Below are 19993 nucleotides of genomic sequence, written 5' to 3' on the forward strand. Positions count from 1 at the left end.
TCAATGAGTTCCAAAAGACGCAGCTATCATTTTGTAGTAACCGAATCTGCGACACTAGCTGCCCGGGGCCCGACCCTTGCCCGCTGCCCAGACCCAGGAGCTGGCAGCAGCCTGGGCAGCCCTGCCCTCCTCTACTGGGTGGGCTGTGCGTGGAGCTCTCTAAGGGGCACATATTTACATGTCCCCACAGAAGTTTCCAAGTCACCCCTCAAGAATAACGTGACTGGTGAGATGATTTGAAGATTAAGCTGTCACACAGGGAGGCATCGGAGAGAACGCCAGAGGGCAACCTCAGCAGCGCCCACCAGCGGCGCCCACAGCAGCTAAGATGCCTCTGAGGAAGCACTTGGCCGCAGACAGATGACGCAGCATCGGTCTCTTCACCCAAAAGGTTGCCTTTCAATAAACACCTTTTTGCCTTCTGCCTCGTTTTTAAGAACAAACCCAGACGGGCATAAACAATTCATACCTCCACCGGGAATGATGGCCAACTTTGTTTCAACCAGGCCCATTTTTGCAGAAGACGCTGAAAAGGAAGGAAGAAAATTAATATCCTAAGTAATATCTATAAAATCAAATTCATTTATAACTTAAAAAGTTAGTGAGATCAACTATGAACACAGTAATACCCCCTTGGACACAATTTTGCTGTCCACAGTTTCAACTAAGTGAAGACAAATGCTGTCTGAAAATATTAAATGGAAAATCCCAGAAAGAAGCAATTCGTAAGTTTTAAACCTGAATTCTGTTCTAAGTGGTGTCATGAAACCTCCGGCCTGCCCCGGCCTGCCCGGAACGTGACTCATCCCTCTGTGAGTGTCTGCACGGCCGTGGGGACTCGCAGATCGACGGTGGTAGCATTGCAGTGCTGGTGCTCAAGTCGCCCCCCGCATTTTAGTCAGTAGCAGCCCCAGGTGCAAGAGTCATGTCGTCTGCAATATGGACATGCCAGAGAAGCCATCAAGTGCTTCCTCTAGCGAAGGGCATTGCACAGGGTCGGTCCTCTCCGGAGCTGCAGATACCCACTGGGGGTTCTGGAGTGTATACCCCTGGAATAAGGGGAACAACTGTATTTTGTGTGCTAATTAATGTGTCACAAATCCTGTTACCACTTCAGAAGACATTCAGTTATGAAAATAATTACCACTCTAAATTCCATCCAGGGTGGGGCAGAAGTGGTTTTACAATTCTGAGTATGTGAGACAGTTTATTTGTACATTATTATTTCTTAGTTACTGCACTATTTTCCATATGAACGACTGTAAATCTACCTTTGCCACACCCTGTATATTAAGAGATTCTGTTAAAAATTTCTTGGCAGACAAATAATTTCTGATGCAGAAAAGCAATGCTGAAACCACATGATATGTACTGACACTGCCCAGTCACGTGTGAGGACTCAGATGCCGTCAATTCCCCAGCGACGTGAGGCTACCGACAATCAGGCATTCTCCCCCAGCCTGACGGTCCTCCAGGTGAAGCAGCGTCATACATCACATCAGACAGAGCAGCTTTTCAAGACTCAACCTCTGGGTATTTCTGACAAACGGCTTCACCGCCCTGACAGATGGACAGGGTGTCTCCTACCATGTGTGTTGTAGGACTACTTGAAAACTCCCTCAGCGCCCTGGCCGGTTGTAGGGCGACTTTGAAACACCTTGCGCGCCCTGGCTGGTTGTAGGGATACTTTGAAACACCTTGACTGCCCTGGACAGTTTGGCTCAGCGGTTAGAGCGTTGGCCTGCAGTCCAGAGAGACCCGGGTTTGATTCCCACTAAGGGCACGTACCTCAGTTGCAGTCTGTCCCTGGCCCTGGTTGGTGGTACGGGTGGCAGCCACTTAATGTGTCCCTTTCACGTCGATGTTTCTCTCTCTCTCTCTCCCTACCACTCTACCTGAACAAAAAAAAATGGAAAAATGTCCTCAGGTGTGGATAAAAAAGAAAAACACCTTGATCATTTCTTTATTTGCATGTTTGAAGCACACGGCCTGCTTCCCACATCCTAGCTCCCAGAAGCTGCATTCTTTCAGACACAAATTTCATGTGCCTGAGCTTTGCAATGTAAAACCCAGTGATTCCAGACCAGAAAACAGAGATCCAGAATACCGAGGAAAGGGGAAAATGTGTGCACGGCCTAGCAACTACCAATCGCAAGAAAGTCACCATAAAATCAGTAAAAACAATTATACTGACTCTACTTTTGCCAGGCCGCTGCATCGGAAGTGACTCTCCGCTTCTCACAGTTGGGGCCCCGAGCCCTTCAGGCCCCCGTGGTGAGGGCCCAGGACAGGGCTCTGCGGTGGGCTGGAGGGCTGCAGGGCCACAGTGGCAGAACATGGGCTCTGGCACCAGCCTGCCTGGTTCAAATCCAGCTCAGTCACTGGCTGGGGTTTGTCCTTCACCCTGCTCTGCCCTGGCTGCCTCCAGCACCACGGAGTGCTGACCTCATCCGGCTGCTCAAAGACTGAGCTAATACATGGCAAGTGCTTAGAAAGTGCTGGACACTGGGTCAACCCTCAGCACACGGCTAGCACAAACAGTTTCCATGATTGTTTTCATAATCACCTCATCCAATCCTCAGAAAACCATCCAGAAAGAAAATGAACTTCTGAGAGAGAAGTTATTATTTCTGTAGCTCACAATAACAAAGCGCGTGGACTATACACGTGCCCAGATCCACTCACTCAGTCTCTCGACTGCAAACAACATTTCTCGATTTAGAGGAGGAAGCCGGTCAGAAAGGGCAGGACCTGATTCAAATTCAGCTCTGCCTGACCCAGTCCCTGCCCCCCTTTCCTACCACTAAGACTGAACAAGAGACGGCCAAAGGCCGTGTTCTGACCTGGGAATCAAAGTACTGCATTAAGTCCAACAGGTGATCTTTTCCCACATGACCTCCTCAACCACAGGAAAGGAGGAACATATCTGGGCCTTCCTGGAGACTGAGGGAGAAACTCACGTTAAATGTTGTTTTAATAGGGCGCACCCTCACCTGCCACTCGGATGTCACAGGCCAGCGCCAGCTCCAGACCACCACCTAGAGCCAGCCCGTCGATGGCCGCGATCGTCGGCACAGGCAGGTTAGCTGAAACAGAAAGACTTCATGCTTCTTCAGTAAATTACATCACCATGTGACTTATTTCAGACTTTTATCTGTAACCATATTTTTAAATGGGCTACTGTGTACCAAATTTTGTATCCCTTTTGCCTTTAATAAAAGAACCATCTCCTTCTGCTGTTCCACCATATAAATGGGCAACACGGTACCACTGAACCTTCCCATATTACTGAAATACTTCCGTAAATACTTTCTGTTCAACCAACAGAATCACAGTTCTCACTTCGTGATCTTACAGCCCATACAGCCTTTTATGAGACGCTGGTTCAGACACGTCTCCAGTTTAAACGACTCAGTTTACTGTCTTCTGTGGGTTCCCTTGGTGCCGAGGATAATAATCGCATTCCAGGAAGTAACACACGTCCTCAAACATGACCTAGCGGTCCCAGCGGCCCTGGGGTCAGCACCAGTTCTGCCGCGAGGGGATCAGCACGATGGACAGCGCTGGGGAAGGGGGGCTGTCCAATGCCACACTTCAGATGGAACATGCTCAGAGAAAGCTCAGAGAACCTACCAACTGCCTGTGAGAGGGTCAGCCAGTCACAGAACACACCACCAGACGTTCTCGAGTGCAGAAACAGAATAGTACTTGAATGAGACTTCAGTAAATCAAAATATTCAGATTTCATTTTTACAACCGAATTGTATTTCTGACTGTGGGACTGTGAAGTGAGGCCGACCTAGCTGGGTACAGAACATGAAGGCTGGTAATTTACAGAATAAGACGTCACCAATGCATCAAAATTCCAAGATCACTGATCAAAGAGTATTTTTTCTGAAGCTTATGACCCTGGAACAAAACACACTGACATCTGTTATCAAGATTAATAAAAGCGTTATAATTAAATAATAAAAACTTCACCTTCCCACAATCAAAAATATGAACAGGAAGGGTTCTGTTTCATAGAATGCAGATACTAAAAGGTACCATCTTGACTTCTGGTCACGATGGCGGTTAGGTAAACGCGGTATCGCGTCCTCCCACAACCACATCAAAGTTACAACTAAACTACAGAACATCATTCAAAGCCACCTGAACTCAAGCTGAATGGAAGTCCTACAACTACAAAATTAAAGAAGAAGCCGCATAGAGACTGGTAGTAGCGGTGGAGGCCAACACGTTGGTCCTCCACCCACGTGTGGCGGATAAAAATCAGGAGGACACCTCGGCTGGGAAGGTCCTTCCTGAGGACTGAGGGGTCCCCGTCCCACACCAGGCGCCCCGCTCAGGGTTCAGTGCCAGGAAGAGAATCCCCAAAACTTCTAGCTGGAAAAACAAGCGGGAACTGAGGCTCAGGGAGGCTGAGGCGGCTGGAGCCCCAGGCAGCTCCTTAAGGGGCCCACACACTGACTTACCCAGACTTGCTCCCTCTAAGTTCAGAAGGGAGGCAGCTCAAAGGGTGCCAGAGACATAAAGGAAAGAACTGAGCTGTTCGGCATTGGAGCAAGGGCTGGACAGGGGGCTTTCTCCAGGACAGACGTGCTATCAGAGGCCTTTGTTCCTTTGGTGAGCCCTTTCCTGGGGCGGCAGACTGCTGCCATATCTGGGACTCCAGCAACCTGGTTCACACTGTTTGCACCGCCCTGGTGATTCCTGTAGGCCCTGTCCCACCCAACTTTCGGGAACACCTAACCTGTTGCCAATTGCTTAACCATAGGATTGGCCTGTCTTGGATCCTGCTTCAGGTTTTCCTAAATTCTTTCAAACAAGCAGCATCTGGTCTCAGCGAGCCCCATACCTCTTGTTAAGTAATACACAGAAACTAACACAGGGAGGCAGCCAAAATGAGGAAACAAAGAAACAGGCCCCAAATGAAAGAACAGAACAAAACCCCAGGAAAAGAGCTAAGCGAAATGGGGATAAGCAACCTAACAGATACTGAGCTCAAAACACTGCATATAAGGATGCTCAATGAATTTGGTGAGAACCTCAGCGAACTTAGTGAGGGCCTCAAGAGCATAATAAAGACCTGTCAAAAATGAAGGATGCGTAGTCAGAAAGGAAGGAGGCATTAACTGAAATAAAGAATAATTTACACAGATTCAATAGTAGAGTACGTAAATCCAAGAAGCAAACCATCGATTGGGAATACAAGGAAGTAAAAAACACCCAATCAGAACAGCAAAAAGAAGAAGGAATCCAGAAAAATGAGGATCATGTAAAAGCCTCTGGGACTACTTCAAACGTGCCAACATTCGCATCTTGGGGGTGCCACAAGGAGAAGAGCGAGAACAAGAAATCGAAAACCTCTTTGAAACAATAATGGCAGAAAACTTTCATAACTTGGTGAAGGAAACAGACATACAAGTCCAGGAAGCACAGAGAGTCCCAAACAAGATGAACCCCAAGAGGCCCACACCAAGACACATTATCATCAAAATGCAAAAGGTTCAAGACAAAGAGAGAATCTTGAAAGCAAGAGAAAAGTAGTTAGTTACCTACAAGGGAGTTCCCATAAGACTGTCTGCTGATATCTCAAAAGAAACAGTGCAGGCCAGAAGTCAGTGGCAAGAAATAATCAGAGTGATGAAAAGCAAGAACCTACAACCAAGATTACTCTATCCTGCAAAGCTGTCATTTAGAATCAATGGCCATATAAAGACTTTCCCAGACAAGAAAAAGTTAAAGGAGTTCATCACCACCAAACCATTATCATATGAAATGTTGAAGGGTCTTCTTAAAGAAAAAGATAAAAAATATGAACAAAATGGTAATGAATACATATCTACCGACAATTGAATATACAAACAAAGTAAACAGGCAGAACAGAAACATTCTCATAGATACAGAGAACATTTTGTTGGTTGCCAGTTGGGAGGAAGGTTGGGGGAATGGGTGAAATAGGTGAAGGGATTAAGAAGTACAAATTGGTTGCTAGATGACAAACCTCAAAGAAAAGGGGGGTTAGGGGGTGGAAAGAAATAAACCAAAGAACTTATATGCATATATGCATAACCAATTGACAAAGACAACACTGTGGTGAAGGGCAGGTTGGGGGGGCAGGAGTGGGGAAGGAGTCAATGGGGGAAAAATGAGGAACATCTGTAACACATTCAACAATAAAGATAAGTTTAAAAAATAAAAATAAATAAATAAAAATAAAAAGAGAAAAAAATAAAATAAAATAAATAAAAGGTACCATCTCCCCCAGGCCGGCACAGCTCACTGGTTAGAGCATCGGCCTACTGACCAAAGGGTTGCAGGTTCGATCCCCAGCCCTGGTGAGGTTCATGCAGGAGGCAACCAATCGATGTGTCTCTCTCACATTCTCTCTTACTATCCCCCCTCCCTCCATTCCACTTATCTAAAACAAAAAAAAAAAATCAATGAAAAAACACCCTTGGGTGAGGATTAAGGAGAAAAAAAAATAAGGTACCTTCTCCATTGTCTCACCACTGACTTGAGTTCTGTGATAGACAGACTGCTATGTAGGTAATCATAATGCAATATTTTTGTTTGTTTTTGGTACAGATGTTTCTCCTTTTTTACCCCATTGACACCCTCCTCCCCATCCCCCCTGCACCATCCCTAGGTTTGTTTTCCATGTCCATTGGTTATTCAAACATGCATATAAGTTCTGTGGTATATTTCTTCCCACCTCCCAACCCTCTTCTGAGGGTTGTCAGTCTGTGCCCTACTTCCGTGTTTCTGGGTCTACCCTATTCCTCACACTGCTATACTCACTATATTCCATATATAAGTGAGATCATGTGATATTTGACTTTTTCTGCTTGTTTCACTTAGGATAATACTTTCCAGGTCCCTCCATGTCGTCTCAAAGGATAAGAGATCTTTCTTTCTTACAGCTGTATAATACTCCATTGTGTATATATACCACAGCTTTTTTATCCATTCGTCTCTGATGGACACTTGGGCTGTTTCTAGATCTTAGCTATTGTAAATAGTGTTGCTATGAACATGGGGGTACAGATATTCTTTCTGATTGGTGTTTCAGCCTTCTTAGGGTATATTCCTAGAAGTGGGATCACTGGGTCAAATGGAAGTTCAATATTTAATTTTTTGAGGTAACACCATATTGTTTTCCATAGTGGCTGCACCAGTCTGCATTCCCACCAGCAGTGCACTAGAGTCCCCTTTTATCCACACCTTCGCCAACACTTGTTGTTTGATGATTTGTTGATGGCAGCCATTCTGACAGGTGTGAGGTGATACCTCATAGTCGTTTTAATTTGCATCCCACTGACGATTAGTGATGTTGAGCATTTCTTCATATGTCTCTTGGGCATTTGTATGTCCTGTTTGGAGAGGTGTCTATTCAGCTCCTCTGCCCATTTACTAATTGGGTTCTTTGTCTTCCTTTTGTTGAGTTGTATGAGTACTCAAAATATTTTGGAAATTAACCCCTTATCTGATGTATCATTGGCAATGATGTTCTCCCATACAGTGGGTTGCCTTTCCATTTTGATGGTTGTTTCTTTTGCTGTGCAGAAGCTTTTGAGTTTGATGTAGTCCCATGTGTTCATTTCCTCCTTTGTTTCTGTTGCCTTAGGTGATGTATCAGTGACAATTCTCCTGCATATCAAGTCCAAAATTTTGTTCCCTACATTTTCTTCTAGAATTTTTATGGTTTCACTGGTCACATTTAAGTCTTTTATCCATTTTGAGTTTATTTTTGTGTATGGTGTAAGTTGATGGTCTAGTTTCATCTTTTTGCATGTAGCTGTCCAATTTCCCAACTCCACTTATTAAAGAGGCTGTCTTTACTCCACTGTATGCTCTTGCCTCCTTTGTCAAATATTAATTGAGCATATTGCCTTGGGTCCATTTCTGGGCTCTCTGTTCTGTTCCACTGGGCTATATGCCTGTCCTTGTGCCAGTACCAGGCTGCTTTGATTACAATTGCTTTGTAGTATAACCTGATATCTGGTATTGTGATCCCACCTACTTTGTTCTTCTTTTTCAAAATTGCTGTGGCTATTCGAGGTCTTTTTTGGTTCCATATGAACTTTTGAAGTATTTGTTCTAGTTCTATGAAATATGTCGTTGGTATTTTGATGGGGATTGCATTGAATCTATAGACTGCTTTGGGTAGTATGGACATTTTAATGATGTTAATTCTTCTAATCCATGAACAAGGTGTGTGCTTCCACTTTTTTTATATCTTCCTCTAATTCTTTTTTCAATGTCCTGTAGTTTTCAGAAAATAGGTCCTTTAATTCTTTGGTTAAGTTTATTCCTAGGTATGTTGATTTTTTTGCCATGATGGTAAATGGGATGGTAAATGTGTATCACATTTATTGATTTGCAAATATTGTACCAGTCTTGCATCCCTGGGATGAATCCCACTGGGTCATGGTGAATAATTTTTTTGATTTATTGCTGGATCCAATTTGCTAGTATTTTGTTCAGGATTTTGGCGTCTATGTTCATCAGAGATATTCCCCTAGTTTCTTTGTAGTGTCTTTTTCTGGTTTTGGAATTAGAATTATGCCGGCCTTATAAAACGAGTTTGGAAGTCTTCCTTCTTCTTGAATTTTTTGAAATAGTTTGAGGAGAATGGGTGTTAGTTCTTTATTGAATGTTCAGTAAAACTTCCCCGTGAAGCAATCTGGGCCTGGGCTTTTGTTGCTGGGAGAGTCTTGATTACCTCTTCAATTTCCTTAGTTGTTATTGGTCTGTTCAAGTTTTCTATCTCTTCCTGGTCCAGTTTTGGGAGACTGTGTGTTTCTAGAAACTTGTTTACTTGGCTTAGACTGTCAAATTTGTTGCCATATAATTGTTCATAGTAGCTGTTAACGATCTTTTGTATTTATGTGGTGTCAGTTGTTACATCTCTTTCATTTCTGATTTTGTGCATTTGGGTTCTCTCTCTTTGTTTCTTGGTGAGTCTATCTAAGGGTCCATCAATCTTGTTTATCTTTTTGAAAAACCAGCTCTTTGTTTAAATGATCCTTTGAATTGTTTTTTTTGGTCTCTATGTCATCTGATTCTGCTCTAATCTTTACTACTTCCTTCCTTCTACTTGCTCTGGGGTTTTCTTTTTGTTTGCTTTCTAATTCTTTTAGTTGTGAGGTTAGACAGCCAAGTAGAAATTTTTCTTGTTCCTTGAGGTAGGCCTGTAGTGCTATGAACTTCCCTCTCGGAACTGCTTTCGCTGCATCCCATAGATTCTGTGTTGTTGTGTGTTCATTTTCATTGGTTTCCAGGAAGTTTTTAATTTCTTCCTTGATTTCCTCGGTAACCCATTCATTGTTTAATAACATGCTATTTAGCTTCCATGTATTCAAATGTCTTTGAATGTTTTTGTTGCAATTGATTTCTAGTTTCATGCCATTGTGATCTGAGAAGATGTTTGATATGATTTCAATCTTCTTGAACTTGTAGAGATTTAGTTTGTGTCCTATCATGTGGTCTATCTTTGAGAATGTCCCATGTGCACTTGAGAAGAATGTGAATTCTGTTGTTTTGGGATGTAATTCTCTGTAGATATCTATAAAATCCATTTGGTTTAGTGCTTCATTTAGAGTCTCTGTTTCCTTGCTAATTTTTTGTCTAGAGGATCTAACCAGTGGTGTCAATGGGGTGTTGAAGTCCCCTGCTATGATTGTATTGCTTTCGATTTCTCCTTGAAAGTCCTCCAGAAGATTTTTAATATATTGGGTGCATATATGTTTAACAAGGTTATATCTTCCTGTTGGATAGATCCTTTCAATATTATGTAGTGGCCTTCTTTCACTCTAGTCATGGTCTTCATTCTGAAATCTATTTTATCAGATATGAGTATTGCTACCCCAGCTTTTTTTTTTTTTTTTTTTTTGCTTTCCATTTGCTTGGAAAAAATTTTTCCATCCCTTCATTTTCAACCTATGTGAGTCTCTTGTTGTGAGGTAGGTCTCTTGTAAACAACATAGACATGAGTCATGATTTCTTATCCAATCAGCTACTCTGTGTCTTTTTATCAGAGCATTCAGTCCATTTACATTTAAGGTGATAATTGATATGTACTTATTTATTGACATTTTTGTTTACTGTGGTTCTGTTTTTCTTCCTATTTCTTCTACTAATTACAATAGTCCTTATAATATTTCTTGTAGTGCTGGTTTGGTGCTAATGTATTCCCTTATCCTTTTTTTTTTTTTTTTTTTGGTCTGGGAAGCTCTTTATTTGACCTTCTATTTTGAATGACAGCCTTGCTGGGTAGAATAGTCTTGGATTCAGATCCTTGTTTTTCATGACCTTGATGACTTCATGCCACTGACTTCTGGTCCGTAAGTGTTTCTTGTGAGAAATCAGCTGAGAGTCTTATGGGGTTTCCTTTGTAGGTAACCTGTTGCTTAACTCTTGCTGCTTTTAGAATTCTCTCCTTGTCTTTAATTTTTGGCATTTTAATTACTATGTGTCTTGGTGTGGGCCTGTTTGGGTTCTTCTTACTTGGGGCTCTCTGTGCTTCCTGAACTTGAATGCCTTCTTCCTTCACCAAATTAGGAAAGTTTTCTGTCACTATTTCTTCAAATATATTCTCTAACACTTGCCCATTTTCTTCCTCTTCGGGGCCTCCTATGATGCGAATATTATTACGTTTCCAGTTGTCCCACAGTTCTCTTAAGCTGTCTTCCTGTTTTTTAATTGTTTTTTCCTTTTGGTTTTCTGATTGGTTGATTTTTTTACCCTGTCTTCTCATTCACTGCTCCGGTCCTCAGCTTCCTCTACTCTGCTCTTTAGACCTCCCAATGTGTTTTTTATTTCTGATATGTCACTCTTGATCTCTTCTTGGTGGTTTTTAATTTCCAATTGGTTTATTTTCAGCATCTCTATGTCCTTACTCATGCTGTTGAGCTTCCTCAAGATCATGGCTCTGAATTCTAAGCTCTGTTAACTTGCCTAACTGCTCCACATTGATCTCATCTTTGGTGGAGGTCTCTTGTTCTTTCATTTGGCTTTTGTTTCTGTGTTTCACCATTTTGGCTATAGTGGGCTTTGGATCCTGCCAAGTTTTCCCTGTGAGTATTGGTGTTCTGCTGTTTGTGGCTCCCTCTCTTGGGTTTAGATGAGCGAGGGAGGACCCACGTTAAATACCACTGTCAAGTTGCTAGCCCAGGAATGGTACTGTTATCCTCTAGCTTTTTGCCTGGAGGCTAGCAGTCCAGGTTACTTGAAGAGTGTTGGGTTGTCAGTTGATTGAAAAACTCCCTCAGTTGCTCAGCATAAGGGGATTTCCCGAGGGTGGGGCAGATGCTGGTTGTTAGTGAGCCTCAGTTTGCATTTCGATGTCCCACAGGGTGGGGTTGAATCTCAGGGCTCAATAAGGAGCAATATGGCCATCATCCTGCGTGGCTGCAACTCAGCAAAAGCTCTGAGTGCCCTTCAAATCCCGAGTGTTCCCACAGAGTTCCAGTCCAGTCTGCCCTCCTTCTGCCAGAGCCCAAGGTGAGTGGCTGCTGCTATGTTAGCGTCTGTCCTGGCTCTGCGCTGTGGAGCTGGTTGGGAGTTTAACCCGAGCGAGCTGCTCACAGCTAAGGCCGCTACCGAGCTGGCTGACTGTGGGCTCCCAGCCCCCGTCTCATGCCTTCGCAAGCCTACCAGGATCAAGTCAGTGTCCCTGGCTATATGGTCCTCGCAAGCTGCTATTCTCATAATACAGTATTTAAATATATCAAATCAACATGTTTCACACCTTGAATTCATATCATGTCATGTGTCAATGATATCTCAATTAAAAAATAAAAATGAATAAAGTAAAAAGGTACCACCCCTAAAAATCTCTCTTCCACAGGTATTCGGACACGAGAAATTCCACAGACAAAAATGTTCATGCCTTGGCCCCTTGGAAAAGACACGAACTGGTTGGAGTGCACTGACGTATTCCTACATGAAGGAATTTATCAGACTTGTTCTGAGAGAAGCCTGCAAGGCTGGGACCCTGAAGCAAAGAACAGGCTGGGCGGGTGCCGGACAGGACACAGCCCACTGTGTGCTCCTCTCTCGACATTTCAGGGGCAAGTGGGGCTGGGAAGGGCAGGTCACCTTCAAAGGTGCCCACACCGTGCTTTAGAACACGCTTGGTGAAAGATGAACAGAAAGCTAGGTGAGTTTTCCCAGAGTGTGAGTTTCATGAAAAAAATAATATCTAGTTAATTGTATCTGAAAAAAAGGAAGAAAGAAAAATCAACCTGAGTGGCTCCCGAGGTCCTCTCCGGTCACAAACAGGCGGAGTGACGTTGCTCCCCAGTTCTCACCCCTCCTGTCCAGGAACCCCGCTACCCAATGTGCTCTAGTTGCAGGCTCCTGCAATCTGCTTCCTCCCCAATCTCCTCTCTCCCCCAAACCTCCCCTGAGGCCTCGCTATGGCCTCAGCCTGCCCACCTCTAAGCCAGGCTTCTGGGGGAACAGAGTGAACGTGTGACTGCCTCCCACTCACCTCCACCCCACAGCCCTTGTCCCACCCACCTCACCCAGGCCGTTCTTTCTCCGCTGACAGTGACAGCAGCACATTGTCCCATAACCAGTGGGCAGTACCTGGTCCCCATAAACTGATGCTCAGAGCCAGTCATCCTGGACACTCTCCTCCTTGAACCTCTCTTCCTTTGCCTGTGAGGCCCCTCCCTCGCCTTCCCTGGCCTTTCCACCGACCTCCAGTTAGTCCAGTCTCCATTCCCTCAGCAAGAGCTCTGCCCAGGAGGTCTCATCCCCACCCTAACATGCACCACCCATTTAAAGACCCCTGATATCCAAATTCCTACCCAAACATCTCTCCAGACTGACTCTCTACAGCCAAAGACCCCTGATATCCAAATTCCTACCCAAACGTCTCTCCAGACTGACTCTCTACAGCCAAAGACCCCTGATATCCAAATTCCTACCCAAACGTCTCTCCAGACTGACTCTCTACAGCCAAAGACCCCTGATATCCAAATTCCTACCCAAACGTCTCTCCAGACTGACTCTCTACAGCCACCTGCCTGGAAGACATCTCCACTTAAATGCTCTATCATGTCCAAACCAACTTCTTGTCCATCCTTCCTCTGGATCCTATTCCACATCTGGTAGCAGCATCTCTATCCACCGTGCTCCTCAAGTAAGACACCCTGAAACATCCCAGATGTCCTGCTTTTCAGTGCGTTTCTTACATCCTCTGCTTCCTGAGTCCTGTCTAACAGCTCACAAACCTGCAAGTCCCCCTCCCCTTCCACAGCCAGAGGTCCGGGTACCCTCATTTCTCAGCAGCAGAAGGTCGCTAACTGGTCTCTTTCCTGCAATATGCCCCTCCCAATGCGTCTTCCTGTTGGAAGATCTTTCTAAAATGCAGAGAGTCAAGTAACCGCCCACTGGAAACTGCACACTGATGTATCCCACACTGCGGGTAGCCTGGAGGACATCTGGCAGAGCACGGGAGGTGCATGGTAAACCACGCTCGGCCGACCCGCACAGCCTTTCCTCCAACCTCGGACCCCTACTCTGTGTCTCAGCCCCAAACTACTCAAAGCACCCCCAGAGGTCATTTCCACCCCTCCCTGCAGACAACTGCTCTCTGCCTGGATGCCCAGTTCCACAAAGCCCCTTCCTTTCTGCTCCCATGGACTCTGCGCACACCTGCACCAGCAGTCCCCACCAAGCTGCCCACTCTGAATCAGAACAGCAACCCCATGCCATGCTGGTCAGCCAGGCCCTCCTCACAGCTGGGACAAGCTCCGAAGTCTCCGCTGCCCCTCTGCCTGCAGTGCACTGAGCCTGGTGCTCGCCTCTCCTCGGCATTAGCAAGGACTCTCACTGAGCACTTCAGAGAAGTGACAGGAACACATGCAGGCTGCGGAGCTGCAGGAGAAGCACCGCGGAGTTCCCAGGGGCAGAGCGACAGGAGAGTGAGGCACCTCCGTGTGTGAGAGAACGTGGTCCACGTGAGGTTACAGGTTCCGCCACCGCTGCAAGCTGGCTCTTCTTAGAAAAAGAAACAGCACACGTGAGTTTCTAAGGCCTCCAAAATCAAACTCAGGCCTGAAACTATGGAGTCCTGTTTCTGGAAGTCCCAACCCACAGTAAATAAACAGGTGTCGTCCAATATTCCTTACACTTTCCCCCAAATATAGGAACAAATTGATGGGATATACATGGAAAGAGGAATGTTTCTTCACATCAAATTGTGCATTGAAAATAAAGACCCAACAGAAGGGTTGTAAATTGTAAAAGTGACATTCCAGGACTTCCCACGCCCTGAAGCATAACAGAAAGAGCACGGGTGGTTTACAAAGTGTCCACACTGCGGCCCAGAGGGTCAGCTGCCTTGGGGACGGCTGTACTCTGCATGTGACAGTTATAGTCTGAGATACATGATGTGCTCAACATCACACTGGCCAAGAGAAAGTTTAAAATCCTCATTTTAGAAATGGAATCATTAAAACATTTCCTACACTTAAAATAACACAGATAGAATTGGTGGATGGACACGCCTTCCCTTCCCCTCACTGAGTCACCATAAAGGAGCGTCAGGCTGACAGAATGAAGGCCAGGGGAGGGGCCATTCCGGAGACAGGGCTCAGGTTTCATGGAGCAGAGTATGGGGTACAGGACACAGTGGTGGAAAATGAGCAGAAATAAATGCAGACGCACTGCTCTGGGAGGTGGGGGCAGGGAGGGGTTGGAATGAATCTTCTCATTGCTCAAGTTTTCTTAATTTGGAAGTCAGAGAATGTAACACTTTTTCCTATTTCTAAATTTAATAATTAAGAGCTTAAGAAATTTTCTCAAGAGCATAAGTTTTTAACAGTATAACTTATATGAAATATATAATACAAAATGACAAGAAATGTGGGGGTCCTTATTTAAAAAAGGAAAAAAAAATTAAAATCATTAAATAGGTAAACTACGTGGTACTTTCAAATATTAATTCACATAAATTAGCATTCTATAAATTATATAAATGTTTCCTACTAAAGAAGTATTGAATAATACAGCTTAGTATTCAATGAGTAATTAGATTCCAACCATTTCACATTATGCATCCTGAAACTGTACACAATCCTAATTTTTCTCTGAAAGATTGTTTTTCTTTTTTAGAAATTTATTTTTTCAATTACAGTGGAAAGATGTTTTTCTTAGTAATTTTTTTTTTTTTTTTTCAGGAAAATATGAGTCACCTCAAAACACATGCTGGTTTCAGTTACCTCGTGTGCCGGGCTTGCCATCGAGAATCTCTCCTCGGAGCACGTAGTAACCTGAGAGGAAACGCTGTGAAGCACACCTCCAGAAAGGCAGGTGACCGGTTTCACAGGACTGAGGAACCACTACGGCAGTTGCACAGGAGTGCCACCGAACGGACAGGGCCTGCCACCAGCAAAGGCTATTCCCAAAGGCCAGAGGAAGAAGCCATGACTCAATGTTATGTAACCAATGGGATCAGATACTATTTTGAGTTTAGTAGCAGGAAATAACCCAGGTATGACAAAGAAGATAATAATCCTTCAAAATGCTCCTAAAAATATAATTAAAGCAAACAATGACAGCCTTGCTATCTTAAGAGGAAGATAAAGGGGGGGGGGGCTGGTCTGCTGCAGGGTCTGCAGGACCTGTGAGGGTGGCTGAGGTCAGAACCATGACACGGGGAAAGGGAAGGGGTCCACTTTCAACTCTGAGCTACAACACAATGTAGGTTTGGAGATGTTTCTGAAAAATACTGAAAGGTTAGTGAGACAGGGTTTGAGGGGCGCGGGCATGCTAAAGAGCCATCTCAGACGGTGAATGCAGAAAAATTGGGTTTATTTAAAGAAAAGGGGTGGTGGTGTGGATACCCAAAGGGAGGGGCTACACATCCCCGAGCTGTGGGGTGTTGGGTCCATGATGGCAGCCCCTGGGAGCTGGAGTTTCATCCTTATGTGCGTCCACTGGTGGAAAGCTTTTGTCACCAGTGGGTTTTGGAGTCCTAGTTGATGGGTTTGGGCAGGGAGTGGGGTCTACAGGAATATGGGTGTGTAATTGGGTGCTTCTTTGGTTCCTGGTGTCTGGTGGCATTTCTTGTCCAGCCAGTTCTCCTGGAAGTGTGGTCTTTGTTTTCCTGGGGTGGGAGGCTTGCAAAGTGGCCCGTAGATTTATATTGCCTTTAAGTCCTAACAAATATAAAGTCATTGACTGCTACAAAAAAGTTCTAGTGTCAGTCACAACTTTCAAATTTGTTTTTGCTTAAAGAAGTGTTCTTACACAAAACAGAGAACTCAAATATTTCAAGAGAAATGCCCATATAGCATCCTGGTATTCTGATTTTACTGAAATCATTCAAGAATATAAACAAATCCTGGCCGGTTTGGCTCAGTGGTAGGAGGTCGGCCCGCAGACCAGAGAGACCCAGGTTCGGTTCCTGCTATGGTCATGTACCTCGGTTGCAGTTTGTCCCTGGCCCTGATTGGATTCGTGTGGGTGGCAGCCAGTTGATGTGTCTCTTTCACATCAATGATTCGCTCTCCCTTCCCCCCTCCCTACCTCCCACTCTATCTGAAGATGAATGCAAAAATGTCCTCGGGTAAGGATAAAAAAAAGTAATAATAATAATAATAAAAATTATGAAGAATGGCTATGTTACCTCAGAGTCAAATACAAAGAAAAGATCTTATAATCTGAATACATAAGGACAATGTATGGTCAAAGTATTAAATAGACCAGAAATAAAAAAGGCATTTTATAAGGCTTAATAAAGAAGCCCACAAATTGCCCTGGCCGGTTTGGCTCAGAGGTTAGAGCGTCGGCCTGCAGTCTAGAGAGACCCGGGTTCGGTTCCCGCTAAGGGCATGTACCTGGGTTGCAGATTGTCCCCGGCCCTGGGTGGGTCTTGCGGGTGGCAGCCACTCAATGTGTCCCTTTCCCGTTGATGTCTCTCTCTCTCTCTTCCCCTCCCACTCTATCTGAACAAAATATGGAAAAATGTCCTCAGGTGAGGATAAAAAAAAAAAAGAAGCCCACAATGAAGGTCTAGCAGTGACAAAATACCTGTGCACCAAGTAACACATAAACAGCATCTACAAAGCAAACACACAACAATAAATTCAAAACAATACCAATTTCACAGCCATCCCCAATCAGTATGCACGAGGTAAACTAGAAAATAACAACACAAACACTAGCTCCTCAGAACAGACAAACACAGGGGCTGGAGGCACATTTTCTCCGGGTTAGCAGCAGGCAAAGGGCTGACCCACACTGACACCAGCCAGCAGAGAGCCAACCTACACGGAGACCAGCTCGGAGGGAGCACTGGCCCAGCCACCTGCCTCCATAGGTGCTTCTAACAAGGCCACGTGCCCAACAGCAAAGTGTCCAGTGCACACAGATGTTCTCTGCTTCCCTGAAATGCTAAATGCAGAGTATTACAGAGGTGGGTCCCACTGTCCTCCAACTTTGACCCCAAAATTTCTTCTATCCTGACAAATTATTTATCTAAATGGCTAACTTAAGAGAGGGAAGTATTTATTTATTTTTTATTGTTGAAAGTATTACAGATGTTCCCCCTCCCTCCCCCCACCACAGCCTAGTGTCCTTGTCCATGGGTTGTACATATAAATTCTTTGGTTTATCTCTTCCCACCACTCCCATCCCCCATCCCTCTGAGGTTTCTCATTCTGTTCCCTACTCTCATGACTCTGGATCTCTTTTGGTTGACAGCTTATTTTGTTCATTATGTTCCACAAATAACTGTGGTATGTGTCTTTCTCTGACTGGCTTATTATGCTAAGCATAATACTCTACAGGTCCCTCCATGTCATCTCAAAGGATAAGAGATCTCTCTTTCTTACAGCTGTATAGTACTCCATTGTGTACATGTACCACAGCTTTTTTATCCACTCATCTACTGATGGGCACTTGGGTTGTTTCCAGATCTTAGGAATTGTAAATAGCACTGCTATGAACATAGGGGTGCATATATTCTTTCTGATTGGTGTTTCAGGCTTCTTAGGGTATATTCCTAGAAGTGGGATCACTGGGTCAAATGGAAGTTCCATTTATAATTTTTTAAGGAACCACCATACTGTTTTCCATAGTGGCTGCACCAATCTGCATTCCCACCAGCAGTGCACTAGAGTCCCCTTTTCTCCACACCCTCATCAGCACTTGTTATTTGATGATTTGTTGATGGCGGCCAGTCTGGCAGGTGTGAGATCACATCTCATAGTTGTTTTATTTATTTATTTATTTTATCCTCACCCGAGGACATTTCTGCATTTATCTTCAGATACAGTGGGAGGGAGATAGGGAGAGAAAAAGAAAAACATCAATGTGAGAGAGACACATCAACTGGCTGCCACCCACACAACCCCAACTGGGGCTAAGGACAAATTGCAACCGAGGTACGGGCCCTTAGCAGGAACCGAACCCGGGTTTCCCAGGTCTGCAGGCCAATGCTCTAACCGCTGAGCAAAACTGGCCAGGGCGCTCATAGTGTTTTTAATTTGCATCTCTCTGATGATTAGTGATGTTGAGCATTTTTCCATATGTCTCCTGGACATTTGTATGTCCTGTTTAGAGAAGTGTCTATTCAGGTCCTCTGTCCATTTTTTAATTGGACTGTTTGTCTTCCTTTTGTTGAGTTGTATGAGTACTCTATATATTTTGGATATTAACCCCTTATCTGATGTATTGTTGGCAAATATGTTCTCTCAGAGAGTGGGTTCCCTTTTCATTTTGATGCTCATTTCTTTTGCTATGCAGAAGCTTTTAAGTTTGATGTAGTCCCATTTATTAATTTTTCCCTTTGTTTCTCTTGCCCTAGGTTAGATGTATCAATGAAAATTCCACTACATATGATGTCTGAGATTTTTCCGGAAGAAGGAACACTTCCGAACTCCTTTTATGAGGCCAGCATAATCCTAATCCCAAAACCAGATGAAGACACCACAAAGTAAGAAAACTACAGGCCAATATCCCTGATATACATAGATGCCAAAATCCTGAACAAAATATTAGCAAGTCAGATCCAGCAATACATTACAAAAATTATTCATCATGACCAAGTGGAATTCATCCCAGAGATGCAAAGTGGTACAATATTTGCAAATCAATAAATGTGATCCACCACATAAACAAAATGAAAGATAAAAATTGTATGATCATATCAATAGATGCTGAGAAAGCATTCGACAAAATCCAGCACCCATTTCTGATAAAAACGCTCAGCAATGTGTGAATAAAGGGATCATATCTCAACATAACAAAGACCATATATGAAAAACCTACAGCCAACATCATACTCAATGGGCAAAACTAAAAGCATTTCCCTTAAGAACAGGAACAAGACAGGGATGCCCACTTTCGCCACTCTTATTTAACATAGTACTAGAAGTCTTATCCACAGCAATCAGACAGGAAGAAAAAATAAAAGGGATCCAAACTGGAAAGGAGGAAGTGAAACTGTCATTATTCGCAGATGACATGCTATTGTACGTGGCAATTTATTTTTAAAAGAACCAAAAATATTTTAAAACTAAACAAAAATTCAATGTTTGTAAAAAGAAAGAAAAAAACAGGTACAGCTTATGAGGAAATTAGTGAGCTGATAGATGGCTTACAAGAGAGAGGTAAGGAGAACCAGAGAGAAACCACAGAAAAAAGGAAAAAGATATAAAGAATATTGTAAGAATGTCTAAATATGTCTAATTGGCAGAAAATAAATGAAACAAAAATTCATCAAAATGATTTTAAAATAAAGAAGCAAAATAAACTTGAAAAAAAATTAATGATAGGAATTAATAAAGTAGACATAATAGAGAGGACTAACAAAGCCCAAAAAAGATTTTTTTTTTTTTTTGAAATGTATAGTAAAACTGATGAGCCTTGGAGGAACTGATCAAAGAAAAAAAAAAAAAATTGAGGACAGCAACAACCAATATCAGAAATGGAAAGGTGACATCACTGTTGACATTTCAGATAGTAAAGC

General features: G+C 43.7%; 1 protein-coding gene across 4 annotated transcripts in view; it reads right to left on the bottom strand.

The window, feature by feature from the left end:
• The window catches only part of AUH (AU RNA binding methylglutaconyl-CoA hydratase), a 181581-nt gene that overhangs the window by 91359 nt on the left and 70229 nt on the right, over nt 1-19993 (bottom strand). For 3 of the 4 annotated variants that reach the window (XM_036278521.1, XM_036278523.1, XM_036278524.1), the window contains 2 exons: nt 2994-3086; nt 470-526 (listed from right to left, as the gene is read on the bottom strand). In XM_036278521.1, coding sequence (XP_036134414.1) covers nt 470-526; nt 2994-3086 — 150 coding nt within the window. The remainder of the gene's footprint in view (nt 1-469; nt 527-2993; nt 3087-19993) is intronic. The other variant, XM_036278522.1, reaches the window with a different exon arrangement.

This window comes from Molossus molossus, unplaced genomic scaffold, assembly GCF_014108415.1.
Source record: "Molossus molossus isolate mMolMol1 unplaced genomic scaffold, mMolMol1.p scaffold_m16_p_29, whole genome shotgun sequence".
NCBI classification, from domain to species: Eukaryota; Metazoa; Chordata; class Mammalia; order Chiroptera; family Molossidae; genus Molossus; species Molossus molossus.